This window comes from Corella eumyota, chromosome 3 (assembly GCF_963082875.1).
Source record: "Corella eumyota chromosome 3, kaCorEumy4.1, whole genome shotgun sequence".
Lineage (NCBI taxonomy): Eukaryota > Metazoa > Chordata > Ascidiacea > Phlebobranchia > Corellidae > Corella > Corella eumyota.
Window position 1 is genome coordinate 3,396,372 of NC_137492.1, and position 26,643 is coordinate 3,423,014.

At 27.8% G+C, this 26,643-nt stretch overlaps 1 protein-coding gene across 4 annotated transcripts; it reads right to left on the minus strand.

The window, feature by feature from the left end:
* Positions 1 to 10,898: 10,898 nt before the first annotated feature.
* LOC145744722 (guanine nucleotide exchange factor subunit RIC1-like) lies at positions 10,899 to 24,737 on the minus strand. Of its 4 annotated transcripts, none has more exons than XM_082562651.1 (33): positions 24,557 to 24,737; positions 23,952 to 24,059; positions 23,652 to 23,827; positions 23,161 to 23,300; positions 22,833 to 23,085; positions 22,344 to 22,450; positions 21,166 to 21,341; positions 20,517 to 20,870; positions 20,059 to 20,252; positions 19,599 to 19,824; positions 19,032 to 19,164; positions 18,683 to 18,819; positions 18,515 to 18,606; positions 18,224 to 18,420; positions 18,012 to 18,159; positions 17,709 to 17,952; positions 17,267 to 17,365; positions 16,985 to 17,095; positions 16,617 to 16,799; positions 16,349 to 16,520; positions 15,699 to 15,813; positions 15,278 to 15,424; positions 14,753 to 14,963; positions 14,549 to 14,625; positions 14,127 to 14,217; positions 13,744 to 13,853; positions 13,505 to 13,605; positions 13,239 to 13,364; positions 12,808 to 13,093; positions 12,261 to 12,473; positions 12,069 to 12,186; positions 11,883 to 11,990; positions 10,899 to 11,821 (listed from the first exon to the last, which is right to left on the minus strand). In XM_082562651.1, the coding sequence occupies exons 1-33, from the start codon at positions 24,704 to 24,706 to the stop codon at positions 11,414 to 11,416; spliced, it is 5,511 nt and encodes a 1,836-aa protein (XP_082418777.1). In that variant the 5' UTR covers positions 24,707 to 24,737; the 3' UTR covers positions 10,899 to 11,413. The 4 variants fall into 4 exon arrangements, with proteins under 4 accessions (XP_082418777.1, XP_082418776.1, XP_082418778.1 ...); XM_082562650.1 differs by having other exon boundaries at positions 11,883 to 11,993; XM_082562652.1 differs by lacking the exon at positions 15,278 to 15,424 and having other exon boundaries at positions 11,883 to 11,993.
* Between the last annotated feature and the right edge of the window lie 1,906 nt (positions 24,738 to 26,643).

A 26,643-nucleotide genomic window follows, 5' to 3' on the forward strand; every position in this document is an offset into this window, starting at 1 on the left:
TTAGACGCGCATTGGCCTAACTAACATTCAAGATAATACATTTCGCAAAAATTTTCAGTAAAACAAAAGTTTGAGGTAATTTTTATTTTGGGTTTAATTAGGTCACGTGATATTTTTGGCCAATGATATTGCATACAAATTTAAAAAAAAAAAATTCAAAATTTTAAATCGAAAAATAATTGTTGTGTTAAAACCGCACACGTCCAATTACCGTGTTTACAAAATATTTTTCGAAAATATTAATATTTATAAAAGTTATGAAACTTTTATTAAAAATTTATGAAATCTCAAAACCTCAAATTTTGTATTTTATTAGACGCGCATTGGCCTAACTAACATTCAAGATAAAACATTTCGCGAAAATTTTCAGTAAAACAAAAGTTTGAGGTAATTTTTATTTTGGGTTTAATTAGGTCACGTGATATTTTTGGCCAATGATATTGCATACAAATTTTTTGAAAAAAAATAAAAAAATTTAAATCGAAAAATAATTGTTGTGTTAGAACCGCACAGGTCCAATTACCGTGTTTACAAAATATTTTTCAAAAATATTAATATTCATAAAAGTTATGAAACTTTTATTAAAAATTTATGAAATCTCAAAACCTAAAATTTTGTATTTTATTAGACGCGCATTGGCCTAACTAACATTCAAGATAATACATTTCGCAAAAATTTTCAGTAAAACAAAAGTTTGAGGTAATTTTTATTTTGGGTTTAATTAGGTCACGTGATATTTTTGGCCAATGATATTGCATACAAATTTAAAAAAAAAAAAATTCAAAATTTTGAATCGAAAAATAATTGTTGTGTTAGAACCGCACAGGTCCAATTACCGTGTTTACAAAATATTTTTCAAAAATATTAATATTTATAAAAGTTATGAAACTTTTATTAAAAATTTATGAAATCTCAAAACCTCAAATTTTGTATTTTATTAGACGCGCATTGGCCTAACTAACATTCAAGATAATACATTTCGCAAAAATTTTCAGTAAAACAAAAGTTTGAGGTAATTTTTATTTTGGGTTTAATTAGGTCACGTGATATTTTTGGCCAATGATATTGCATACAAATTTAAAAAAAAAAAATTCAAAATTTTAAATCGAAAAATAATTGTTGTGTTAAAACCGCACACGTCCAATTACCGTGTTTACAAAATATTTTTCGAAAATATTAATATTTATAAAAGTTATGAAACTTTTATTAAAAATTTATGAAATCTCAAAACCTCAAATTTTGTATTTTATTAGACGCGCATTGGCCTAACTAACATTCAAGATAAAACATTTCGCGAAAATTTTCAGTAAAACAAAAGTTTGAGGTAATTTTTATTTTGGGTTTAATTAGGTCACGTGATATTTTTGGCCAATGATATTGCATACAAATTTTTTGAAAAAAAATAAAAAAATTTAAATCAAAAAATAATTGTTGTGTTAGAACCGCACAGGTCCAATTACCGTGTTTACAAAATATTTTTCAAAAATATTAATATTCATAAAAGTTATGAAACTTTTATTAAAAATTTATGAAATCTCAAAACCTAAAATTTTGTATTTTATTAGACGCGCATTGGCCTAACTAAAATTCGAGATAAAACATTTCGCGAAAATTTTCAGTAAAACAAAAGTTTGAGGTAATTTTTATTTTGGGTTTAATTAGGTCACGTGATATTTTTAGCCAATAATATTGCATACAAATTTAAAAAAAAAAAAATTCAAAATTTTGAATCGAAAAATAATTGTTGTGTTAGAACCGCACAGGTCCAATTACCGTGTTTACAAAATATTTTTCAAAAATATTAATATTTATAAAAGTTATGAAACTTTTATTAAAAATTTATGAAATCTCAAAACCTCAAATTTTGTATTTTATTAGACGCGCATTGGCCTAACTAACATTCAAGATAATACATTTCGCAAAAATTTTCAGTAAAACAAAAGTTTGAGGTAATTTTTATTTTGGGTTTAATTAGGTCACGTGATATTTTTGGCCAATGATATTGCATACAAATTTTTTGAAAAAAAATTAAAAATTTTAAATCGAAAAATAATTGTTGTGTTAAAACCGCACACGTCCAATTACCGTGTTTACAAAATATTTTTCGAAAATATTAATATTTATAAAAGTTATGAAACTTTTATTAAAAATTTATGAAATCTCAAAACCTAAAATTTTGTATTTTATTAGACGCGCATTGGCCTAACTAACATTCAAGATAAAACATTTCGCGAAAATTTTCAGTAAAACAAAAGTTTGAGGTAATTTTTATTTTGGGTTTAATTAGGTCACGTGATATTTTTGGCCAATGATATTGCATACAAATTTTTTGAAAAAAAATTAAAAATTTTAAATCGAAAAATAATTGTTGTGTTAGAACCGCACAGGTCCAATTACCGTGTTTACAAAATACTTTTCAAAAATATTAATATTCATAAAAGTTATGAAACTTTTATTAAAAATTTATGAAATCTCAAAACCTAAAATTTTGTATTTTATTAGACGCGCATTGGCCTAACTAACATTCGAGATAAAACATTTCGCAAAAATTTTCAGTAAAACAAAAGTTTGAGGTAATTTTTATTTTGAGTTTAATTAGGTCACGTGATATTTTTGGCCAATGATATTGCATACAAATTTAAAAAAAAAAAAATTCAAAATTTTGAATCGAAAAATAATTGTTGTGTTAGAACCGCACAGGTCCAATTACCGTGTTTACAAAATATTTTTCAAAAATATTAATATTTATAAAAGTTATGAAACTTTTATTAAAAATTTATGAAATCTCAAAACCTCAAATTTTGTATTTTATTAGACGCGCATTGGCCTAACTAACATTCAAGATAATACATTTCGCAAAAATTTTCAGTAAAACAAAAGTTTGAGGTAATTTTTATTTTGGGTTTAATTAGGTCACGTGATATTTTTGGCCAATGATATTGCATACAAATTTAAAAAAAAAAAATTCAAAATTTTAAATCGAAAAATAATTGTTGTGTTAAAACCGCACACGTCCAATTACCGTGTTTACAAAATATTTTTCGAAAATATTAATATTTATAAAAGTTATGAAACTTTTATTAAAAATTTATGAAATCTCAAAACCTCAAATTTTGTATTTTATTAGACGCGCATTGGCCTAACTAACATTCAAGATAAAACATTTCGCGAAAATTTTCAGTAAAACAAAAGTTTGAGGTAATTTTTATTTTGGGTTTAATTAGGTCACGTGATATTTTTGGCCAATGATATTGCATACAAATTTTTTGAAAAAAAATAAAAAAATTTAAATCAAAAAATAATTGTTGTGTTAGAACCGCACAGGTCCAATTACCGTGTTTACAAAATATTTTTCAAAAATATTAATATTCATAAAAGTTATGAAACTTTTATTAAAAATTTATGAAATCTCAAAACCTAAAATTTTGTATTTTATTAGACGCGCATTGGCCTAACTAAAATTCGAGATAAAACATTTCGCGAAAATTTTCAGTAAAACAAAAGTTTGAGGTAATTTTTATTTTGGGTTTAATTAGGTCACGTGATATTTTTAGCCAATAATATTGCATACAAATTTAAAAAAAAAAAAATTCAAAATTTTGAATCGAAAAATAATTGTTGTGTTAGAACCGCACAGGTCCAATTACCGTGTTTACAAAATATTTTTCAAAAATATTAATATTTATAAAAGTTATGAAACTTTTATTAAAAATTTATGAAATCTCAAAACCTCAAATTTTGTATTTTATTAGACGCGCATTGGCCTAACTAACATTCAAGATAATACATTTCGCAAAAATTTTCAGTAAAACAAAAGTTTGAGGTAATTTTTATTTTGGGTTTAATTAGGTCACGTGATATTTTTGGCCAATGATATTGCATACAAATTTTTTGAAAAAAAATTAAAAATTTTAAATCGAAAAATAATTGTTGTGTTAAAACCGCACACGTCCAATTACCGTGTTTACAAAATATTTTTCGAAAATATTAATATTTATAAAAGTTATGAAACTTTTATTAAAAATTTATGAAATCTCAAAACCTAAAATTTTGTATTTTATTAGACGCGCATTGGCCTAACTAACATTCAAGATAAAACATTTCGCGAAAATTTTCAGTAAAACAAAAGTTTGAGGTAATTTTTATTTTGGGTTTAATTAGGTCACGTGATATTTTTGGCCAATGATATTGCATACAAATTTTTTGAAAAAAAATTAAAAATTTTAAATCGAAAAATAATTGTTGTGTTAGAACCGCACAGGTCCAATTACCGTGTTTACAAAATACTTTTCAAAAATATTAATATTCATAAAAGTTATGAAACTTTTATTAAAAATTTATGAAATCTCAAAACCTAAAATTTTGTATTTTATTAGACGCGCATTGGCCTAACTAACATTCGAGATAAAACATTTCGCAAAAATTTTCAGTAAAACAAAAGTTTGAGGTAATTTTTATTTTGGGTTTAATTAGGTCACGTGATATTTTTAGCCAATGATATTGCATACAAATTTAAAAAAAAAAGAATTCAAAATTTTGAATCGAAAAATAATTGTTGTGTTAGAACCGCACAGGTCCAATTACCGTGTTTACAAAATATTTTTCGAAAATATTAATATTTATAAAAGTTATGAAACTTTTATTAAAAATTTATGAAATCTCAAAACCTAAAATTTTGCATTTTATTAGATCGCATTGGCCTAACTAACATTCAAGATAAAACATTTCGCGAAAATTTTCAGTAAAACAAAAGTTTGAGGTAATTTTTATTTTGGGTTTAATTAGGTCACGTGATATTTTTAGCCAATGATATTGCATACAAATTTAAAAAAAAAAAATTCAAAATTTTAAATCGAAAAATAATTGTTGTGTTAGAACCGCACAGGCCCAATTACCGTGTTTACAAAATATTTTTCGAAAATATTAATATTTATAAAAGTTATGAAACTTTTATTAAAAATTTATGAAATCTCAAAACCTAAAATTTTGTATTTTATTAGACGCGTATTGGCTTAACTAACATTCAAGATAAAACATTTCGCGAAAATTTTCAGTAAAACAAAAGTTTGAGGTAATTTTTATTTTGGGTTTAATTAGGTCACGTGATATTTTTGGCCAATGATATTGCATACAAATTTTTTAAAAAAAAATTAAAAATTTTAAATCGAAAAATAATTGTTGTTTTAGAACCGCACAGGTCCAATTACCGTGTTTACAAAATATTTTTCAAAAATATTAATATTCATAAAAGTTATGAAACTTTTATTAAAAATTTATGAAATCTCAAAACCTAAAATTTTGTATTTTATTAGACGCACATTGGCCTAACTAACATTCAAGATAAAACATTTCGCAAAAATTTTCAGTAAAACAAAAGTTTGAGGTAATTTTTATTTTGGGTTTAATTAGGTCACGTGATATTTTTGGCCAATGATATTGCATACAAATTTTTTGAAAAAAAATTAAAAATTTTAAATCAAAAAATAATTGTTGTGTTAGAACCGCACAGGTCCAATTACCGTGTTTACAAAATATTTTTCAAAAATATTAATATTCATAAAAGTTATGAAAATTTTATTAAAAATTTATGAAATCTCAAAACCTAAAATTTTGTATTTTATTAGACGCGCATTGGCCTAACTAACATTCAAGATAAAACATTTCGCGAAAATTTTCAGTAAAACAAAAGTTTGAGGTAATTTTTATTTTGGGTTTAATTAGATCACGTGATATTTTTGGCCAATGATATTGCATACAAATTTTTTGAAAAAAAATTAAAAATTTTAAATCGAAAAATAATTGTTGTGTTAGAACCGCACAGGTCCAATTACCGTGTTTACAAAATATTTTTCGAAAATATTAATATTCATAAAAGTTATGAAACTTTTATTAAAAATTGATGAAATCTCAAAACCTAAGATTTTGTATTTTATTAGACGCGCATTAGCCTAACTAACATTCAAGATAAAACGAAACTTTTATTAAAAATTTATGAAATCTCAAAACCTCAAATTTTGTATTTTATTAGACGCGCATTGGCCTAACTAACATTCAAGATAAAACATTTTACAAAAATTTTCAGTAGAACAAAAGTTTGAGATAATTTTTATTTTAAGTTTAAGTAGGTCACGTGATTTTTTTGGCCAATGAGATTGCATACAAATTTTAAAAAAATAAATAAAAAATTTTAAATCGAAAAATAATTGTTGTGTTAGAACCGCACAGGTCCAATTACCGTGTTTACAAAATATTTTTCGAAAATATTAATATTCATAAAAGTTGTGAAACTTTTATTAAAAATTTATGAAATCTCAAAACCTAAAATTTTGTATTTTATTACACGCGCATTGGCCTAACTAACACTTAAGTTAAAACATATCGCGAAAATTTTCAGTAAAACAAAAGTTTGAGGTAATTTTTATTTTGGTTTTCATTAGGTCACGTGATATTTTTGGCCAATGATATTGCATACAAATTTTTTGAAAAATAATAAAAAATTTTAAATCGAAAAATAATTGTTGTGTTAGAACTGCACAGGTCCAATTACCGTGTTTACAAAATATTTTTCGAAAATATTAATATTCATAAAAGTTATGAAACTTTTATTAAAAATTTATGAAATCTCAAAACCTAAAATTTTGTATTTTATTACACGCGCATTGGCCTAACTAACATTCAAGAAAAACATTTCGCGAAAATTTTTAGTAAAACAAAAGTTTGAGGTAATTTTTTATTCTATTTCAAAATTCAAAAAAGTAAGAATTCTATTTCAAAATTCTTTTATTCTATTTTAAAATTCGAAAAAGTAAGAATAAAAATAATAAAATTGACAATAACAATATGTTTTGAAATCTAAGATTTCGAACCATAATAAATACACTGACAATAACAATATGTTTCGAAATCTAAGATTTCGAACCATAATAAAGTTATGACATATTTACGAAATTTTTCTGAATACCTAAATAGCGTATTTATAAAAAATTATTAAAAAGTATTAATATTTAATAAAGTTATGACATATTTACAAAAAAAAAATTCGTTTTATAAGATGTGCACTGACCCAACTAACATACTAGATAAAGAAATTTCCAAAAATATTTAGTAGAACAAAAATTAGTGATGTTTTTTATTTTCCTTGATACCATATAACCAAAAGTCATGAAAACGCCTTTGAATTCACATTTTTATAAAATCTATTGAAAAATTTAATAACTTTTTTGCATTTTATTATTTTTTTTATGATGTACTCTTAAGGTATTTTTGCATGTAGTTAAGCAATGATTTGCATACAAGTTTGGTCCCCCCCCCCAAGTATTTTTTTTTGCATACAAGTTTGGTCCCCCCCCCCCCCCAAGGTTTTCTGCTGTTAAACCTAAAGTTAAGCTTCGAATCGTCGTGAAAGCAGAGATATAGTTTTTAATAATTATTACTCGTGATTTTAGTATGACGTATCATTCTAGTTATTTATGGATGTAGTTAAGCATTGGTTTGCAAACCGTTGCGATAGCTCATCAGTAGATCTGCTTACTCAAGTGGTACTAATTGGTCGCGTGACTCATAAACGTTAATTACATTTCTAGAGACGATAAGACAAAAAAAATAAAGCATAAAAAAGTCGGTCAGAAAGAAACATTTTCCTTATTTGTTGCAGGTTGTTGGAATTATTCTTAGATTCGTTCTTTGTAATTTCTGCAACATAACAACATTAGTTATATATGTAAAACCTCCCACCAAACTTGTCAATATGTACATATAAAAAATGGCCCTAATTATTTTTAAAAGGTTTTGTTTAAAATTTTTTTATCTTATATTCAAGCTAGACCAATGCTAATGTAATAAAACCTTTAAATTTTAATTTTAGAATTTCGCAAGATGGAATATTTTAGGTCATAATATTCGTATATGTTAGAAGTTTTTACTCATTTATTTTGTAAATATACTTATTGGTCTAATGGTGTTGTTTTAAAATAGTTAAACTTCAAATCTAAATTTTTTACAGTTTTTGCATGCAATATCTTATAAAGACAATTCAAGTCTAATTTGAAAAACATTTTAAATTTTTTATTTTTTTTTTATTTTTAGTCAAGTTAAGTAAAAACAACAAGCCTATCCTTGCAAAAAATCAAAAAAAAAATGCTTTTTAAAAAAACTTTTTTTAAATTTCGATTAAAAAGTGTATTTAGAATGTTTAGATAACTTATAAAATTCAATAATTTTTTTCTTTATTACTTGTTTTAAGAAGTCATATTGATTGCTATCAACTGTAATACAAACATGGATAGCATCTGTTAGATCGCCCAATGAATAAAAACAAAGTACCTCTTTTGTTATACTGCAAAATTTTAAATTATAATTTTCGAATGTTAGTTACGTATACAAAAAAAATGATTACTTTGTATATTTTAAGTTTAGTTTGTGACGCGGGAGCGTTGATTGGTTTGATTATGCTTACGCACTAAGTAACGGCGCGCAACTATTTCTCTCTGCGATAGCGTGGTAGCTTTATGTTGCATCAGTCTTACTTTGAACGTTTAAGTATACTCTGTTTTATATTGCAAGTAACCTGCTTTTAATAAAGCGTATTGCCAATAAGAACGTCTGTTTAAATCTAGCAGAAAGCGAACCTGGAACGTTTTTGTAACAATAATATTAATAAATGTCGGAAATACAGTAACAAACGGCGTAAACATCCCAGTTGCCCCAATCTTTGTTGTACTTGTCTAGTAAAATATTTATCTATCTTGACACCTTCTGATAAGGCGTGTTAAGTTTTAGCGCGAATTACTGCGTTAAATATGTTGTGTTACATCGAAGAGGGTTACGTTTTGAAGAACCTGCTGAACGGTTGTGTTTGGTCGTTGCGGGGCTAGTCTATATTTTGTAAATAAATGTTATATACTGAACTCTGTACTAGTTTATGAGTTGTCGAATAGAAACGGCAGTAACTAGACGAAAAGTATACGTAACAATACTCATTAACCAAACCATTGCTAAAGATTTGTTAAAAAAATTTACAAAAATAAATCTTATCCTATTTTAATTACCAGTAGACAGAAAATAATTCAATTTTAGGCCTAGGCTGACATGTATTATGTTGCTAGGTAACCCTATATCAATTTATTTTGCTCAGTTTCTATTCGTCATTCTGGCCTCCGTTCTAAATCAACAATGTCGTCTGTGATGTCATCAACACAGCATTCATTTTGTAGAATTTTCTACTCCAAAAATCTTCATTTTATTTGGATTTTTAACACATTTTGTTGACTAGGACCATCTAATATGTCCGAAAGTTTGTATTCGTTACCCGAAAATGAAGGTCAAGGATTTGCCAAAGCAACGAATTCTGGATCCTCAAACGTATATCCTTATACTGCAATGCAGGTAAAAATATGACATACCCTATTTAGCTATGGAGATAAAAGACAATTATTTGTCTATTTTGAGTTAGTAGTCAGTTAGTTTTAACTTACCAACAACCGCTTAATCTTATCGCAGTTGCTTACCAAACCTGTTCACCCAAACGCTAGTGCCAGTTTGGACAGCAACAACATGTCTAGCTCTTCACTTTTCGGTCAACCAGGCGGGTATTTAGCGGCACAGTATCCAAATAGGAGCGCTGACTACAATGCAGCTCACCCTAGAAGTGATTTTCAATCGCCAATATCACGTAAAAACGATGTTTTCCTTGTTACAATTTAGTAAAAATAAAACCGCTGGAGTTTAGTCTTGCCATAACTGATCTGTATAACACAATAAAGTAACAAGTCGCTGTTTTCCTATTAAGCCTTAAAACGTAGCAGTTTAAAGCTAGCTTACTATATATATACAGAATCGCAGCCCTATGGCCGAGGCGGAGCTCGTTGCAGATATTGCCACACCAAAATGAGCTCTATGCTCATGTTAAAGTTGCATGAGGAAAGTATTCATGGAGCAGTCGACAGGCACCGTTGTTCGTGGTGCGGATTCGGTTGTGAACGTGAAGAAGAATTGTTAAAACATATCTTGGAGGTATATTTGGGGACACTAGTTTAAATACTTAATTACGTCTAACCAGAGTTAGTATTAGAAATAGTATAGCTTACTGTTACAATTAAGATATTTGTTTTTAACAGAGTCACCCACAGCGGCCATTAAGCGACTTGGAATGTATACTTTGCAGAAAGAGGTTTAAAAAGAAAAGTTACAGAAATAAGCATTTCTCGAGATGCCATTTTAGAGATGTAATTAAAACTAATTATATATGACAGTTTAGTTAAAACTAAATATTTAGTATAAATTTGCAGGATAAAATTACTAGATGTTTTAAGTAAAGAAATACAAAAAACGCCATTTTTTACCTCATAATAAAAAAATGTAACATACATTTATTCTTTTTTAATGTTTTTTTAGGAAGCCGGTAAGACTACAACTACTTTAGACTACAGGGTAAGTTAACTGTTAATCTTATTTTGAATCCTTTCTTAGCCATGCAATTTTTTTATTTAGGCTAAATACCAAAAATGTGGAAAATGCGATATTTGGTTTCGCTGGGTCGAAGATTACAGAAATCACCTGCAGCAGTGTCATCCAGAAAAACCACATACGGCTAAAACTTCTTTCAAACAGTCGGAAAAGTCGCCAAAAACCGCTGAAGAAAGTAAGGAACCTACCCAAAGTGAGGAATATTCCATTAGTCCCCAAACCATGATAATAGAGGAAGGTAGAATGGATCAGACCGACGACTGGGATAGCAAGGCGTACATGTGCTGCGGTTGTAACATCGGGTTCACGACCGAGGAAAAACTGCTGAGTCACGCTCGCGATGCTCACGAGTAAGCATGACGTCATCACTACAACGACGTTAAACAATGTGGCGAAAAAAAAACAAAGTTCAAAAAAAAAATTGTGTTTTTAAGGCGATTCTTTAGACTTTTATTCGTAGTTAAATAATTTATATGAAGCGAGCATGATATACAACACACTAAGAAGTGTGCGAACTTTACTACAATAAGGAGGTACAATAACAATACTAATCAAGTTAGTTCAATAATTCTATGTCTTCACTGTAAAAAGCATGGTAAAAATAAATGTCATATTTAGTTAGGATAGTAAATTAAAATTGCACCCATTTTAGCATTTAGGTTTGCACATGTATTATTATTACAAATGCAACAAAATCTAATAGGGTATTATTTAATATTTTAAAACCATTACAATTTATTGAAGCAGTACTTTGAGCTGCTTTTTTGAATGTTACCAGTATTCAAGTGCAATTCAGTAACAAAATAAATAAAAATAAGTAGTTATATAATTACCCAATACCAACAACTTGCAGATACTGTAACACATTTTAAGATTAAAAAAAGGAAAAATTTGCTAAAAATATATATATTCCATCAAATAAAAATAAATTTTGGATGAGGAGAAAAAATCATGAAACTGCGCATCCGTTACCCTCCTCTTCATCCTCCTCGCTAAGATCATCAAAATCTTCAATCCCACCATCTGAATGATCTAAAGATTGTGGAGTAGAATTTGATTCTATATCCTCGTTATTTTCCTCCTGAGAAGAAATTTTGCTCTTTGGAAGAGGAGTTTGCTCTGGAGACAGGAGCTTAGCAGGAGAGGAGGGAGTCCTTGTGTGAGCAGATTCACCGTTTGTGACTAAACAATCGGTATTGTTCTCGCAAGGTTCGCTAGATCTTCGTGTCCTCTCCATCATGGATGCAGGAGATTTTTTATCAGAAGAGATTCGAGGAGGAGACTCGGAGGATTTATTTCCAAAGGAAGATGCTGCGTCTTCATAATGAACTGCTGACCCCGGCACAATTTGTCGTCGCTACAAAAAATAATTTTTAAAAAAATTTTCAAAAACTTAACAAAAGTTTCTTTTTTAATACCTTTGTGCTACTGGTTGTTTGTAGGTTTGAAGTTGAAGAATTAGTTTCTTCTACTTTTGGTATTTGTTGAGTTGTTGGTTGTACTTGATTCAGGTTTATGTTAGGGGACTTCTTTAAAATTTTAAAAACAATAAAATTTTAAAAAAAATTCTCATTTTAAAAAAAATTCTCTGATTATTTACTTACATGTTGGTTGGCTAATATAGCTTGCTGTTCAGCATGAGCGACTTCTCGTGAGTTTGTGATGTCATAAATAGATTGTATATATGTATTTAATTGAATCAATACTGCTTTATAACCAGGACTGAAAAAAATTTCGATTTAAAAAAACAAAAAAATTGATTTATAAAAAATAATAATAAAATTTAATTCAAGTACCAATGTGATATCGCCCATTTTTCGATTTGTAATAAACAGTCCCTAGTGCGCTGTAGGACCTCCAGTGGAATTAACGCTTCACTAAAATCGCTACTTTCTTTAACGTTGATGGTTTTAACCAATCTGTCCATATGATAGGGCACTCTTAACATAAGACATATTAACACTGACCACTCCAAGCATAAAGATTCAAGGAAAAGCTCAAGCAAATATCTAAAAAAGAATAACAAAAATTAAAAAAACCTTCTGCAAAAGCTAATTTAGATATTTTGCCGAGTTGCCAAGTCTATATTCAGGTAATATCACCAAATCACTAATATTCAAACATTGTAGAAGCAGTTTGCAATTTAAAAAAGTTAATAACTTTACTTAATAAATTTATATGTAGGTTCATTTTATAGACCTTTAAAATGTATAAGGGTATATAAATCCAATTTGCAGTCATATTTTATTGTAAGTAATTCAATAGTAAGCAATCAGGAAAAAAAATGCAACCAGTTGGACAGGCATTTAGCTAGTATTTAAAAAAATAAATATTTATACTTACTGTAACTGCATTTCCGCTCTAGGTGAACCCCTCTTATCGTTATAATCCATAATCGCCGGCGATACATTATCCTGTAAATCTTCCGATGTTGCTCCAAAAGTCGAATCCTCGTAGGTATAACTCGACTCCGAGACCTCGGAGGTTATCGTGGTGAGGGTAAGAGTTGATCCCGTTTCCTTGGTTGAGAGTAGAGTTAATATCCCGCTTCCAGTCTCTTCATCTGTTCCAATGCTTCCTCCATCTTGTAAGTTGTAAACCCGCTTTGGGGATAAACTGGATAATTTATCTAAAACATTTAAAAAATTAATTAAATTTCGGGTATTTTTCTAAATCATAAATTTTAAAAGGTCATCTAAAATGCTTTTAAATGCATTTTTAAATATTGTTTTATATTTTTTTAAATTTGTGTAAATTCCAAATAAAAAACTTGCCATTTCTTTTTGCTTGTGAGAAATAAAGAGATTGTGATTGTACTAATAAATTATTGTCAACTGTCGGCCCTCTACTTTGAATAGAACCGAGGTCGGTGTAAGATTGAGAATGTTTCGGCGTTCCACCTTCAAAAAAAAAAAACACAAAGTCGGATTTTTTTTCAAAAAAATGGAAATTTAAAATATATTTATTCAAAACCTAAAAATTAACTGATTTTTTTACAAATTTTAATTTACATTAAGTAATTTAATTTTGTAATATGTACCACTGTTTATACTGTTTCGATTTCTTGAGTGAGTGAATGCTGGGTAGGGCCACTCAAAATCGCAATGCAGACTTTCAAAACTTGTAATAGCGTCTTCAACCCTTTAACACATATAAAAATGTAAACAAAAAAAATAAATACACCAATAACAAAATATATAAAATTTAAAAAAGCACATCGATAAATGAAATTTGAGGTATAGCCTCAAAGACTGCAAATTTTGGGTTGATAAAACTTACTTAGCAGCCCTACATCTTTCCTTTCTTAACCAGGGTACAAGTTGGAAGTCAACATAAGCTGCAAATGTTCCAAGATTTTTAATTCTTCGCTCGCTCAACATTTTCCGTGCCTGGAAATAAATTTTTTTTAATTTTTTTTTTTAAATCTTAAATTAATATCGAGTATTTGAATGTATATAAATAACACACTAAAAAGTTTTTTTTTTAAATTGTAAAAAAAACAATTTTATTACCAATGGTAAGTAAAAAAGTTACAAAAAATATTAAAAAAACTAAAAATTTATTAAATCAATAACATTTTTTATTTAACGAGCGTATAGTAATATTTCTTTCTGCAAAATAATTAAAAAAATTAAGATTATATATAAATAAATTTAAATTACTTGTCTAGCTAAGATTACATCAAGAAAATAATGTTCAGCACAATCTGAAGCCACTTGTTCTTTATTTAATATTTCTTTTTCCCCTGACAATCTATATTGAAAACAATTTCGTATCACATAATTTAAAAATAGTTAAGACAAAAAAAATTATATTAAAGTACAAGTATTTATTAATGTATTTTAATTTTAACTAATATTTAGTTATTAAATTTTCATGCAAATGTCGCAAGCAATATGTTAGTAAGCTCAAAGTAGATGTTAGTTCAAGAAAAAGTCAAAAAATAATCCTGTAAAAAAATTTAAAAAAGCATAAAAAATATTTTTTATCTTACTATTAAAAAATAAAAATTCATATAATTTTTTTTTAATATGGGTATATCTAAAACACAAATGGTGTTATTACAAAAATTATTTTTTATTACCGTTTATAACGATTGCTAGAATTAGTTATAGGGTGACTAACTGAATGTTGCAATGTCCTATGCACGTGGGGGTGCTCCTAAAATATAAAAAATTACAAATTTTTATTTAAAAAAAAAAAAAAAAAAAATTTTACTGAAAAATTTTTTTTACAAAAAATAAAAAAAATCTTAAAATTTTTTTTTTTTAAAATAAAAATAACTTACAGGATAACGATGAATATAAGGATGATGGAGTCCAACTTGCGTCTGCGCAACAGGAGATGTTATAGTAGAAGAGGATGAAGGACTTTTACTTGGATGCAGATCAAAGTATGACTCGGTATAACTTCTCGAGGTGAGTCGGCGATTCATGTGCGCAACAGGGGTTGTAGCAATGTCTTCCGGCGTACATGGGTTACTACTTTGAGATTTTGAGCTGTTCGAAAGTTAGTAAGGAAGTTGCTACTTTATTGTTATATTCACCCCAATAAAGTCAAGTTTTAAGAAAAAAGGCATCAAAAATTATGAAATATGGGGTTAGTTTTAAAATTTTAATTTGTGTGCCAGTATTAGAGTTTAGTTGTTTAATTAAATATGCAAAAATTGTCAATTTTTAATAAAAAACATAAATTAGCTTATTTTAGTTGTGAATTTAACAAAGTTTAGTCTGCAAAAAAAACTCAGTTAAGTGTTCTGGTTAGCATGATTTTTAGTTTGCGTTGCATATTAGTTTTTGAATTGCGATCTGACCTAAATTCGATTAAGTTAATAGCGGGTGTGGTAGGAGCACTACGAGTAGAGGTAGCTCGCTTTGGAAACTCTTTGTGTTGCTTAGCTTTGTCGTGAGTGGGGGCCATACTATATTGTCGGGTGACCAGTGATTTGCGCTCGTCAATACTTGGTTAGAAAGTGGAGATCATTTTACAAAGATACCAAAATTTTTTAACCCAAATTTTTTTTTATCTTTTTTTAAATGTGTTACCAGAATTTTTTTGTAATCACACAAGCCATTATAAATCTATACCTCTTCCCTCCCTTTTATAGGAAATAAAAAACTTTTTTACACCAGAAACTGGAAAAAATAAAATCCTAAAATTCATTCAAAAATTTCTAAAACCATAAAGATCAAAACACTATCACCTAACCAAACAAAAACAACTTTGATACAAACCTGAATTTAAATGATTCTTGTTCAGCTGGGGTGTTATGTATGGGGGCAACGGCGGGGTAAATGTTAGCGTTTAGTAAAGTAGGGTGTCTGGGGGTGGCACTTGCATCTCCATCACCTATTAAAAAAAAATTAATTTTTTTTGAAATTTTTTTTTGAAAAATTTTTGAACAACTTATGAAGAATTTTTTTACTTTATGAATATTTTTTTATCCTTGATTTCTGAATGCGTTTTATATGAATAATACATTTATTTAGCCAAAAAATAACATAAAGGTCTATTTAAATAAAACTACCCAAAACCAACTAACTATACTTCATATTTTAATTTAAAACTAAACCATAAAACTAATTAAATTATTTAATTTTTTTTTTATTTTGAACTAGTTTTTTAGGTATTTACTAATTGTACTATCACCAATATTAAAATACCACTTCGACATAATTCTTCCAATAACTCATCTTGAACTTTTTTACAAAATATTAAAAAAAAATTAATTTCAAATTTTAAAAATAAAAAAAAACAGTTGCACAAAATAGAATAAAAAATTGTCATAAAAAAAAAAACAATTTAAAATACAGTTATTTCAAGTGCAAGAATTTTAAAATAATTGACAAAAAAAAATATTTAAAAGGTAAAATCTTAAGCTTACCTATTGCTCTTAAAAATCTTGCGATATCATTGGCCAGCTCCCACTGTTGACTTTGTAACGCTTGATCGAACAATCTTGTGGCATCCTGGCGAGCCACGGAAAGTTGTTCTAAGTTTTGTAAAATAATAAGATACGAGGCAGCAGTTTCAAGTTGACCTAATTCCAAACATTCCTAAAAACAAAAAAATTAGAAAAGTATTTAAAAAATATGAAAATTAATTTAAAAAAAAAATTAAAAAATTATATTTTTATGAAAAAGTTTAAAAACCTCAAATAATTCTCTTGGACTTCCAACGGAGTTGAACAAATATTCCCACAATGCAATTTCAGTCTTCCGAGTACAATGCACGATGGTCTGAAGATACTCTGGAAACTCCTCCAGGAATTTGATGATTGTGGGAAGTAGAGGATCCATGATTGGCTCCGATGCAGTGGCCTCCTCCTCCAAAACCTAAAAAAAAATTTTACATCACAAACTGAAACTCAAAATTTAACTTAACTTACCTTAAAATGTAACTCAAATTTTACTTCGACTTAAAATTTACCACAACTTAACTTAAAATTTAACTCAAAGTTCAACTCAACTAAAAATTTAACTCAAAATTCTGAAATATTATGATAAATAGTTTTACTTACTTCATGTAACATAAGTTCAAGCACATGAGGAAAACAAGTTAAATTCCTACAAGTAGCAGCTAACTGTAAGGCATGACTGCCTAAATTTCTTCTTAAAAGTTGAAGTAAAATCTTAAAATTTAAATCAGAAAAATTAGTTAAAAATTAAAATTACAAAAATGAAAAAAATATATGAATACAGAATTAAGTTTTGTATAAATTACAGATAAAAAAGTTTTAAATAGCAATAAGACGCCTAAACATTACTTAATTTTGCATTTTTTATTGTTTTTTTTAACTTACCTGATGTAAAAATATTTCACAAGTTCGTTCGATGGTTGAAAATTGTAACGAGCTTCGTTTTTCTTCGTTATCTTGCATCTCTACATTCTGATATTGCAACTAAAGGAAAAATATAAATTTTAGGTTTAAAAACCAGAACAATTTTATGATCAAAATATTAGGACTGAAACAAAGTTAGCTTTCAAATGCGAATAAAATGGTCAAAAAATTTGGCTTTACTAGATGATGTCCTGAGACCATTCAAGATTGGTTGGGTAACTAATGTTACCCTATGTTTAGGTCGTAAAGTCAACCTTCCCACATCAAGAATAAATAAATGTAAAAAAATCCAAGGTACTCTAATTTACGAGACACCAAAAAAGTAAAAAACGTGCAGTAAATTACGAATCTACAAAAATTGTTTTCTTAATATCTTTAATTTTTAATTTTACTTCAAACTTACCGTCTCACAAGTTACTCCGAGTATAACAGCCTCGTTAAACAACACAGCGAGTGGATAACAAGAGTCGAGTGTAAAGGTGAGTGTGATCCTACGAGCTGTGAGGAGTTGAGTTGGAAATCCTCTTCTGTTGGGTCCATCTGCACTCAGATGCCTCGAGTGACGAGGAGGAAAGAGTGGTATCCAGACTCTGATCCCGGCTCCACCGCATCCCAACCAGAGAGCATCAGTGAGGTGGACTTTTGCTCTTTATAAAAATTTTGTTTTAAATTTAAAAAATTTTTAAAAAATTAAATTTTTTTTTACTTGTTTTTATGTGGAGTTGTCCAGATATTCTCAACACAGGAGGCAAGAACAACTGGAGAATTAAACTTCATTGCACTCCAGTCGCCTTCTCCTACTCCTCCCACTTCTTCCTCCTCATCCATTGCTCTTTGGAGGAACAATAATCTTCCTAGTAATAAAATAAATTTCAATTTTTAGAAGGCCTAAAAAATCATAAAAAAAAGGTTTAGTACCTGCAACATTCACAATAATCACTTCAGTTTCTCTCTGGAGAAACGATCCGGATGCAGCAGATGAGGTTGACCTTCTAGTGGTGGTGTCCATGTGAAGAGCAGTCAGGGTCACAGAGGCCACTAGGGCAGGGTAGGGTACATATCGAGCCATAGAGATTTCTTGTAGGGTGCGAAGTTGGACTGAAGGCCGATGTTTTCTAAAAAAAAAAACATTTTAAGAAAATTTATATAAAATTAATAACCATGATATATTTTTCTGTTTTATGTCAGTTTAACATTACAACCACTTACATTTTATCATCATGAGATATAACAAATATGCTGATTCGGCAATCATAAGTAAAAACAATTAATAAATCTTGGAATATGTTCACAAGCAGAATCTAAAATAAAAGAAAAAAAGAAATAAAAAAATACGAGCAAAAAATTAATTTACAGAAAAATTTAAAATTTATGTACCTGTGATTTAACTTGCCTAATACAAGCAAATGCGTTATCCAGATTAGTAATACGAGGGTAAATCCGAATTTCGTCTTGATGGTCAGATACATTATAACAAGCAACAACTATATATTCTCTCCACCATGTTAACCCACCTACCATAATATAAATAAAAAAACTAATTTATTGTGCACTTTAAATTTAAATGTTGTACTGGTAGACAAGTAAAAAAAATAAATTTTATATCTCATGTTATTATGAGCAATATATAATGCAATTTTTTTTTAACTTTAAAATTTTTAAATTTTTTTAATCTTTGAACAATTTAACTTTTCAATGATTTTATTTTTGATAGAATGGTATTTACCTGTTACCACCATGTCTCTTTCCTGCATTATATTCCCAAATACTTTCCACTTTCGAGATAAAACAGTGTAATGTGCAAGTCCGTAATAACCAGCTATTGCTAAAAAACAACCAGACTCATCTACTGCGGTGAACTGTATGCAAAACAAAAAATTAAAATAAATTTAATATGGTTCTAAAAGACAATATTATATATATTCAATTTATAAGCGTTAAAACTATATAAAGTGCAGTTTACAGTGCACTGGCAATAGGCAAAATGGATAAAATTCATCAAATATGGCAGAAGACATCTAGTGTACCTAATCGCACTAGGAATTGCCAATAGCATAAATTATTATATAAAAAAATCTACAATAGCAGTATAAAAAAAAAAATTTGGGGCCAAAAAGTACAAAGAAAAATTAGCAAAGATCATAAAGTAAGAGAGAGAATTAGCAAAAACCATAGTGAGAAAGAAAATCAGGGTCGATTGTAAAGTAGGAGAAAAAAAATCAGTAAGGACTGAAAAGTACTAGTAATTCCAATAAATTTATTTATAAATAAAATTAAAAAAAAATATTCTTACCCGAATTGGCCAATTAGTTGCCAAATAATTTAAAGGAAATTGGATGACCGTCCACTGCTTGTTAGCCACTGCTGATGCAAATTTCTCCCCCTCTATTCCCCCCTCTTCCTCATTCTCCTCTTCCTTGATCTTTCCCCGTGCTCTCTCATCAATAGGAGAGATCGTGCTGGAGGGGGAGGCCTGAGTGAGACCACTAGTGGCAGAAAAGTAAGACCCTGGCGTTGATCTTAAATTTAAAAAAGGCATTTAAAAAAAAAAAATTTTAAATTTATTTTAAATTATATACAAAAAAAAAATTAATTTAAAACATTTTTTATATTAAACTTATTTTCTTAATTTAAAACATTTTTTATATTAAACTTATGATTAAACCTACCATTAATATAAATTTAACTTAATTATTTTCATATACCGTTTTATAGTACCTTAAATTTAATATTCACAACCTAAAACAATTTACCTCCTTCTGTTAGGTGATCTGTGGTTTTCTCTCATAGGTGACAACCTCATGTTTAATCTATGAGAACTTGAGACTGAGTTGGCGTGTCTTTGTTTCTTAGTGACTCTGCTCGCTAGCGAAGCCCGTTTTGCACGTTCACCACAACTTATAAACATTCGGTCTTCGCCATGGATCAATATGTGGCAGTGGTTAGCCTGAATATAAACGGAAAAAAAGATATTGACACAAATTTTTTAGAAAAAAAATTTTTTTAAGTGTTTTATAAAAGATAATTTAAAGATGTTTTTATTAAATTTAGTTATTTTTATAGTCTTATAATTGGCTAAAAATTGTGATACAAAATGTAATAAGTACTTTTTTTATTTAATTTAAAATTCCTAGGATTTTTGAGTTTAATTTCAAATTTAAAGTTCTAAATGTTGATTGGTATCTGAATAAATTATTAATTATTTACATACCATACAAGGGTTAATAGCAAGCGAACTCTTGACAAATTGCACTTGTAAAAGTTGACCAAGTTCAGTATTGTTACCATTTAAACTCCCATTAGCTTCGTCATTAATATGTTTATCAGTTTCTGTGTTTAGTTTACGGCGCGCAGTTTTTTTATTAATTTTTTTCTTTGTCTCTGAGTTAGGCTGTTCAATTTGCGTATTGTTCGTTTTAATATCAGTATTTTGTTCGCTTTTATCGTCGCTTTTTTTAGAAATGTTGTGGGACGAAATGTTGATGTTGTTGCTGGTTGTTGACAACGTTTTTGACAACAAACTTTCGCTGATTAACCATAGGTAGTAGCCCTCTACACCCCAACACTATTTAATTAAAAAGTCAATTATTATAAGAGACGAAAAAAAACACAACATAAAAAAAAATTATTTAAAAAAAATTTGGCATAAAAATTTTTATTAAAAGTTTAATTAACTATAAAATATTTAGCCACCAACACAGATAAATAATTCATGGTAATATAGATCAACCAACATTTTTTTAATAACTAAATTTATAGAAAAATAGTTTAAAAACATTTAAAAAGGGAAAGCTAATTTTTTTAGACTTTATTATTTTCAAAAAAAATTTAAGAAAATATAAATTTTAAAGTATTTTTACCATAGATTTAAATACTCCTTGCAAGTTTGGTGAACCATCATTACTATAAGCTCGATCAGAAGCAAGGGTGCACATTAAACAAGCTCCAAATACACTCCATATCGATAATCCTCCTTTTAACCAAGATAATGACAATGCACAACCATCAGGCGACCAATCAATTTTAAGAACCGACCCTGCAAAAAAATAAAAATTAATTTTCCTAAAAAAATTTGAAATAAAATTTCTAAAAAAAAATAAAAATTTATTTTCCTAAAAAAAATTAAAATTAAATTTCCTAAAAAAAATTTAAATAATTTTATTATTGATGAATATGTTAAAAATTAAAAAAAAATTGGTTTGATAATGCTAATTTTAGCCTTACTTGAGAAATGTAATATATTTTTTTTCTACTAATTTTTTTGTTTAGTCTGCATAATGCCAGTCATATATTTATCATAGTATGATTAACAATCATTATTTAATAAAATCATAACTAGATTTATCATAAAATTTAATTTCAAAAACAAATTAAAAATAGTATTAATTATCAAAATATCAATATACCAAACATCTCTTATTATAAATTGTATAAATTACTATTAATATTTTAATATACAAATGCATAATAAATTAAATTGGATGACAATAATAAAAAAATTTTGCATTTTTGATTTTTGTTTAAAAAAATTTTATAAATAGTTTCGAGTAATTGTACAAGCAATTGATTGAGCTTAAAGTAGCACTACACATTTTCATTATGACATTTTGACCAATTTCTAATTAAACAACTTCCCCACTTGACCGTAACTTTTGTTTATTTTGCAAGTACTTGAATATAACTACATAGGGCCAGTGTGGTAAAAATAATATTGTTAGAGTTTCTATGTATGATTGTAAATTTCAAACGCTGGTTTATAAATTTTTAAAGAGCATATTTTGTAATAATATATGTGAATATTAATTTAATACTTTGTTAAATGATAATTAATTAATTTTCGACTTAAAGTTTTTTTACATAAAAACAAAAAAATTAATTTTACTATGCAGAATATATACAAAAATACTTATTCTTTCATTAAAATAAGTTTTTATTTCAAATAAATCGTTATATACAAATTTCCAACACCTATTACTTTATTTTTTATTACTTTATGTAATTTTTATTGTTATAAAGTTTCAACATTAACTAAACTTACCAACAGATTTAAACTTGTTAGGGTAGTGAGTTGGTGATAGAGCAATAGTGTGTGAGAGTTGCAAACCTCCAGTCACATCATCTATTGCATAAACACAACAATCACCCCTAAACAAAAATAAAACAAATTTTATTTTTACATTCTTTTTTATATTTATTTATCCTCAATTAGAAAAAGGTTGACTTCACAACCTAAACATAGAGTAACATTAGTTACCCTGACACCGTCCCAAGTTGTCTTTGGCAGTTTGGGATATTATAGATTATAATTGCCTGATAATTGAGATGCTGATTAGGTGTAGGTAGGAGTTGACACTGTTTATAGATCCTTAATTAAATGCGCTACTACATAATGGAAGTGGGAATCGAACCCAGGATCTAATGTAATGAAGCCAAGTGTTCCTACCACTATGCAATTTTAGCGTAATAATTAATTAAACCACCTAAAAAATTGATATCGCTTTAATTGCAAATTAACACTTAAACCTACTTTTCCGTCCCGAATGCCAGCAGCCTATATTTATTATTCACTGCTACACAAGTTGCATTTTTAAGTCCAGGAGCCCATATTCCCCTTGCATTCCAAGCCACTATTTCTGTGTCTCTTGTCATACTTTCAACATCACTTTCGGGTGAAAAAGCAACTAAAGCTGCACGACCGTCACTAAGAACAACTGCAAAGCCTTCAAGGTAATGGCTGTATGCAGCATGAAGTATGTAAATGTTATTCTTAATTTGGTGACCTAAAAAAATAATACTTTTTTTTTAAATTTTTCAATTCAGAACAAAAATTTAAATTAAAAAAAAAATGCTTTAACCTGCAACATGTAGATCTACTGAAAATGGAATATCCCATAAAGCCACAGTTTTACATCCCTCAGTCACTGAATCCCACAACAACAGTTCCAGTCTTCCGTCTTGTAACGTCACCAATAATTCCTCATTAACACATGACAAGCTAAAACACATTAAAAAATATATTATAAGGTGTATATTCTGTTAAGTTTTTATTTGTTGTAATATTGTCTTAACACACAACTAATATTTGCCTATGATAAATTTCTGTGCACAAAAATTTTTTTTTACACATTTTTGAGTCCTATAAATTTGGACATAAATATGTGTAATTTTGTTGTCTATATAGCTTTATAATCTATTTTATATAGCATAAAGTGAATGGGTCTAAATTCTAACACTAACCATTAATTTTATAAAAAAAATAAGCAAATAATTTATGGTCAAAATAATAGGGTATATAAACTAAATTTTAAAATAAATCTAAAACTAAAATTTTATCGACTAAGCTTACCTGGTTATTTGTGATTTATAATTAACGTTTGCTTTTAACGATAATCTTAATGCAGGAACTCCATCATTCGAATCTCCCTGATTGGTTTTAGTTTGATGATAGTTATACAAAGTTAAACCTCTGTCTCCTTTTACATCTTGCTCAAGGTGAAAGAAAAGTAAATATCCCAAACTCGTCTAAAAATAATCAAGTTTTTTTAAAAAAAGGAAAATTTAGCCCAAACAATAATTTAAAGTTTTGTGAGATTAATAAAAAAAAATCTAGCATTTTAAACCAGAACTTTTGATTTAATAAACTTACGGTAACAGCCAACATGCTGCTATCCTGCCTCCATTCCGCCAAATCATTATATCCAACTCCTGTTATCGATTCATGACAACGCTGGTAACAAACTATTTCAACACAAGGCTACAAAAAAGTAAAATCAATTTAATATCTAAAGTTTTACAGTTATAAAAATGCAAATTTGCAAAATTACAAAACATCTTAGTTAAAGTTTTTGTGTTAATAGTATGAAACTGTTAAATTAATTTAAATTTTATTTTAAAAGAAAAAGAAGGGTTGTAAACACATAAGGTCGTGGGTTCAATTTCCACTGATCTCATGCTGTAGCGCCCTTGAGTAAGGCGCTATAAACGGTATTTATCGGGCAATTATAATATATAATATCCCAAACTGCCACAGGCAACTCGAGACTGGGTCGGAGTACCTGATGTTACTCTATATTTAAGTCGCGCATTCAACTTTCCCACATCAAAGATAAAGATATAAACAAAAATAAAACTTATATACTATTTAACTGTGAAAATGTAAATGAATACAAAAAGCATTAATTGTTGTTTGCAAATTAAGTGAAATATTAAATAAAGCAAAAAAAGGGTTCATTTTAAAATAAATTGACTTACTCTGCAGTGCCAAATGCTTATTGTAGTTTCAGTCAAAACAGCAAATAGCATCCGATAACGATTGCAAGCTAGAGAAACAACTCGTTTCAAACATGACTTTCTTCCTTTTCCTACTGAAAGATGCTTTGGCCAACCAATAGGAAAATACATCTTAACATGCTTACTTAAATAAGTTATTAAATAAAACTGAAAAATAAAAAAAAATTTTTTTTTTTTTCTTTCTTAGGAAAAGTTCCAAAATTTTTCAGTTTTGATAATATAGCAATTAACCGAAATAGCAGATTAATGCGTTTTCTATTCTATTCACTTCATATTAATTTTGATTGTGTTGTTGTTCCATTTTTTAAACACTAGCCTCTATTGCACGATTTTTTATTCTTTGTTTATTATGCAACCATTATTTCTGAATTACGTGTGATATTTACAAACTACAAGTGCATACGATACATCCCTCGATGATGTATTTTAATAGTTCCGAGTGGTGTAAAAACATTTTGGACATAATATTTTTTTATCCTCAAAATATTAAAATTAAAAAAAATAAAATAAAACTAATATGTGTTCTATATAAAAACTAAACCAACATGTGTATTAAAAAATGAATGCCTATAAAATATTTTTTCTTTTTAAGATTTTATTTTTTTTTGTCAAAACATTTAGAGAACATTAGCATTAGGTTACCATTTGTAAAAATGAAATTTCCTTATAAATCTTTAAACATATTCCTCCAATTTTTTAAAATTATTTTAAAAGTTCAGTTATTAACCGTTTATGGTAAAACAACAGCAAATTTATAGGTCAACAAAACAAAAAAATTGTTTAGTATTGCAAAATTTAACCAATCGATAAATAAATAAATTATATATTTTAGTTGACGGACAGTAATTCTTATACAATAAGCGATGATGGGCGTTATACTATAGGGAATATTACGTTAAAGGCATGCTTGTTGGTCAATTTAAGTAAGCTATAGGTCAAAATTAATGAATATATCATGATCTAAACGATCATGTGCATGTAAAAAATATTTTACGTTCTCAATGCAGTGGTGGTAGGTATTTATGCTCCCTTTACTTGGCTAGGGCATTTTAATCAGCCTAACGAAACAGCAAAAAACCACACGCTTTCTCTACAGCACGCACCCAGTAGACGCGCAATTATCTTATGACAGCTTTATAACAAGCATCATACATGCATGAGTATAGCTACAGCCTCTAAATGAATTATTCATTTTGTTTAAAGATATTGATTTCGTCAGAAGCAGACCGCACATGCTCGTTAATATTTTTCGAACACGTCGCGCATAGAAATGAGTGTTTAATTAAACAAACCTATATTACATTGCAATTAGTAAAAACGGAGAGCATTATTTTATCAATATCTTTCCGTCTATCAGTCAGTTTAACAAGGGTATGTAATGCAAGAAAACCAATAAACAGTTGTTAGTTGATAGATTATTATTTTATTGTGTTTAACACTTAGGCAGATAATAAAGATATATGCAGCTCTTATATAAAGTAAATTCAATATTATATTTGACACCTCTTAGCCATTTCAAACACGTGTTGTTAAAATTTTAAATTTCGAAATATTTGCGAATTTTTCCACTATTATAAAATATCGATTATTAAAACTATTGCTAAATAAACTCCTTTCTATAAAAATATAGTTATTTATTTAAAAGCTAAAATCTTTAACTAATTGAATTTATATAATATTATGTTTATGGACATTTTTTGCTTGTTTTTTTTCCTGTAAAGCATTCGAGCGGCGTGTAATTATTTATAAACATGGGAAATTTTTAGTCAGATAATAATCAGCTTATAAGCATGTGTGTGGGGATAGGGGAAACGGCGAATTAATAATTTACACTAGCTAAATAACCGAAGCAATTTTCCGTGGCATTATATTATTATCCAGCACATTGAAATATTGTAACTGTATTCCAATATAAAGCGCCAATACCAATAATACAGTTGAAATTTAAATAATATATTTTTTATGATTTTAAAATAATAATATAGGTTATTAGGTCAGTGTTAATTACATAATACCATAAAAAATTTACGTTTTTTTATTTTATCGGA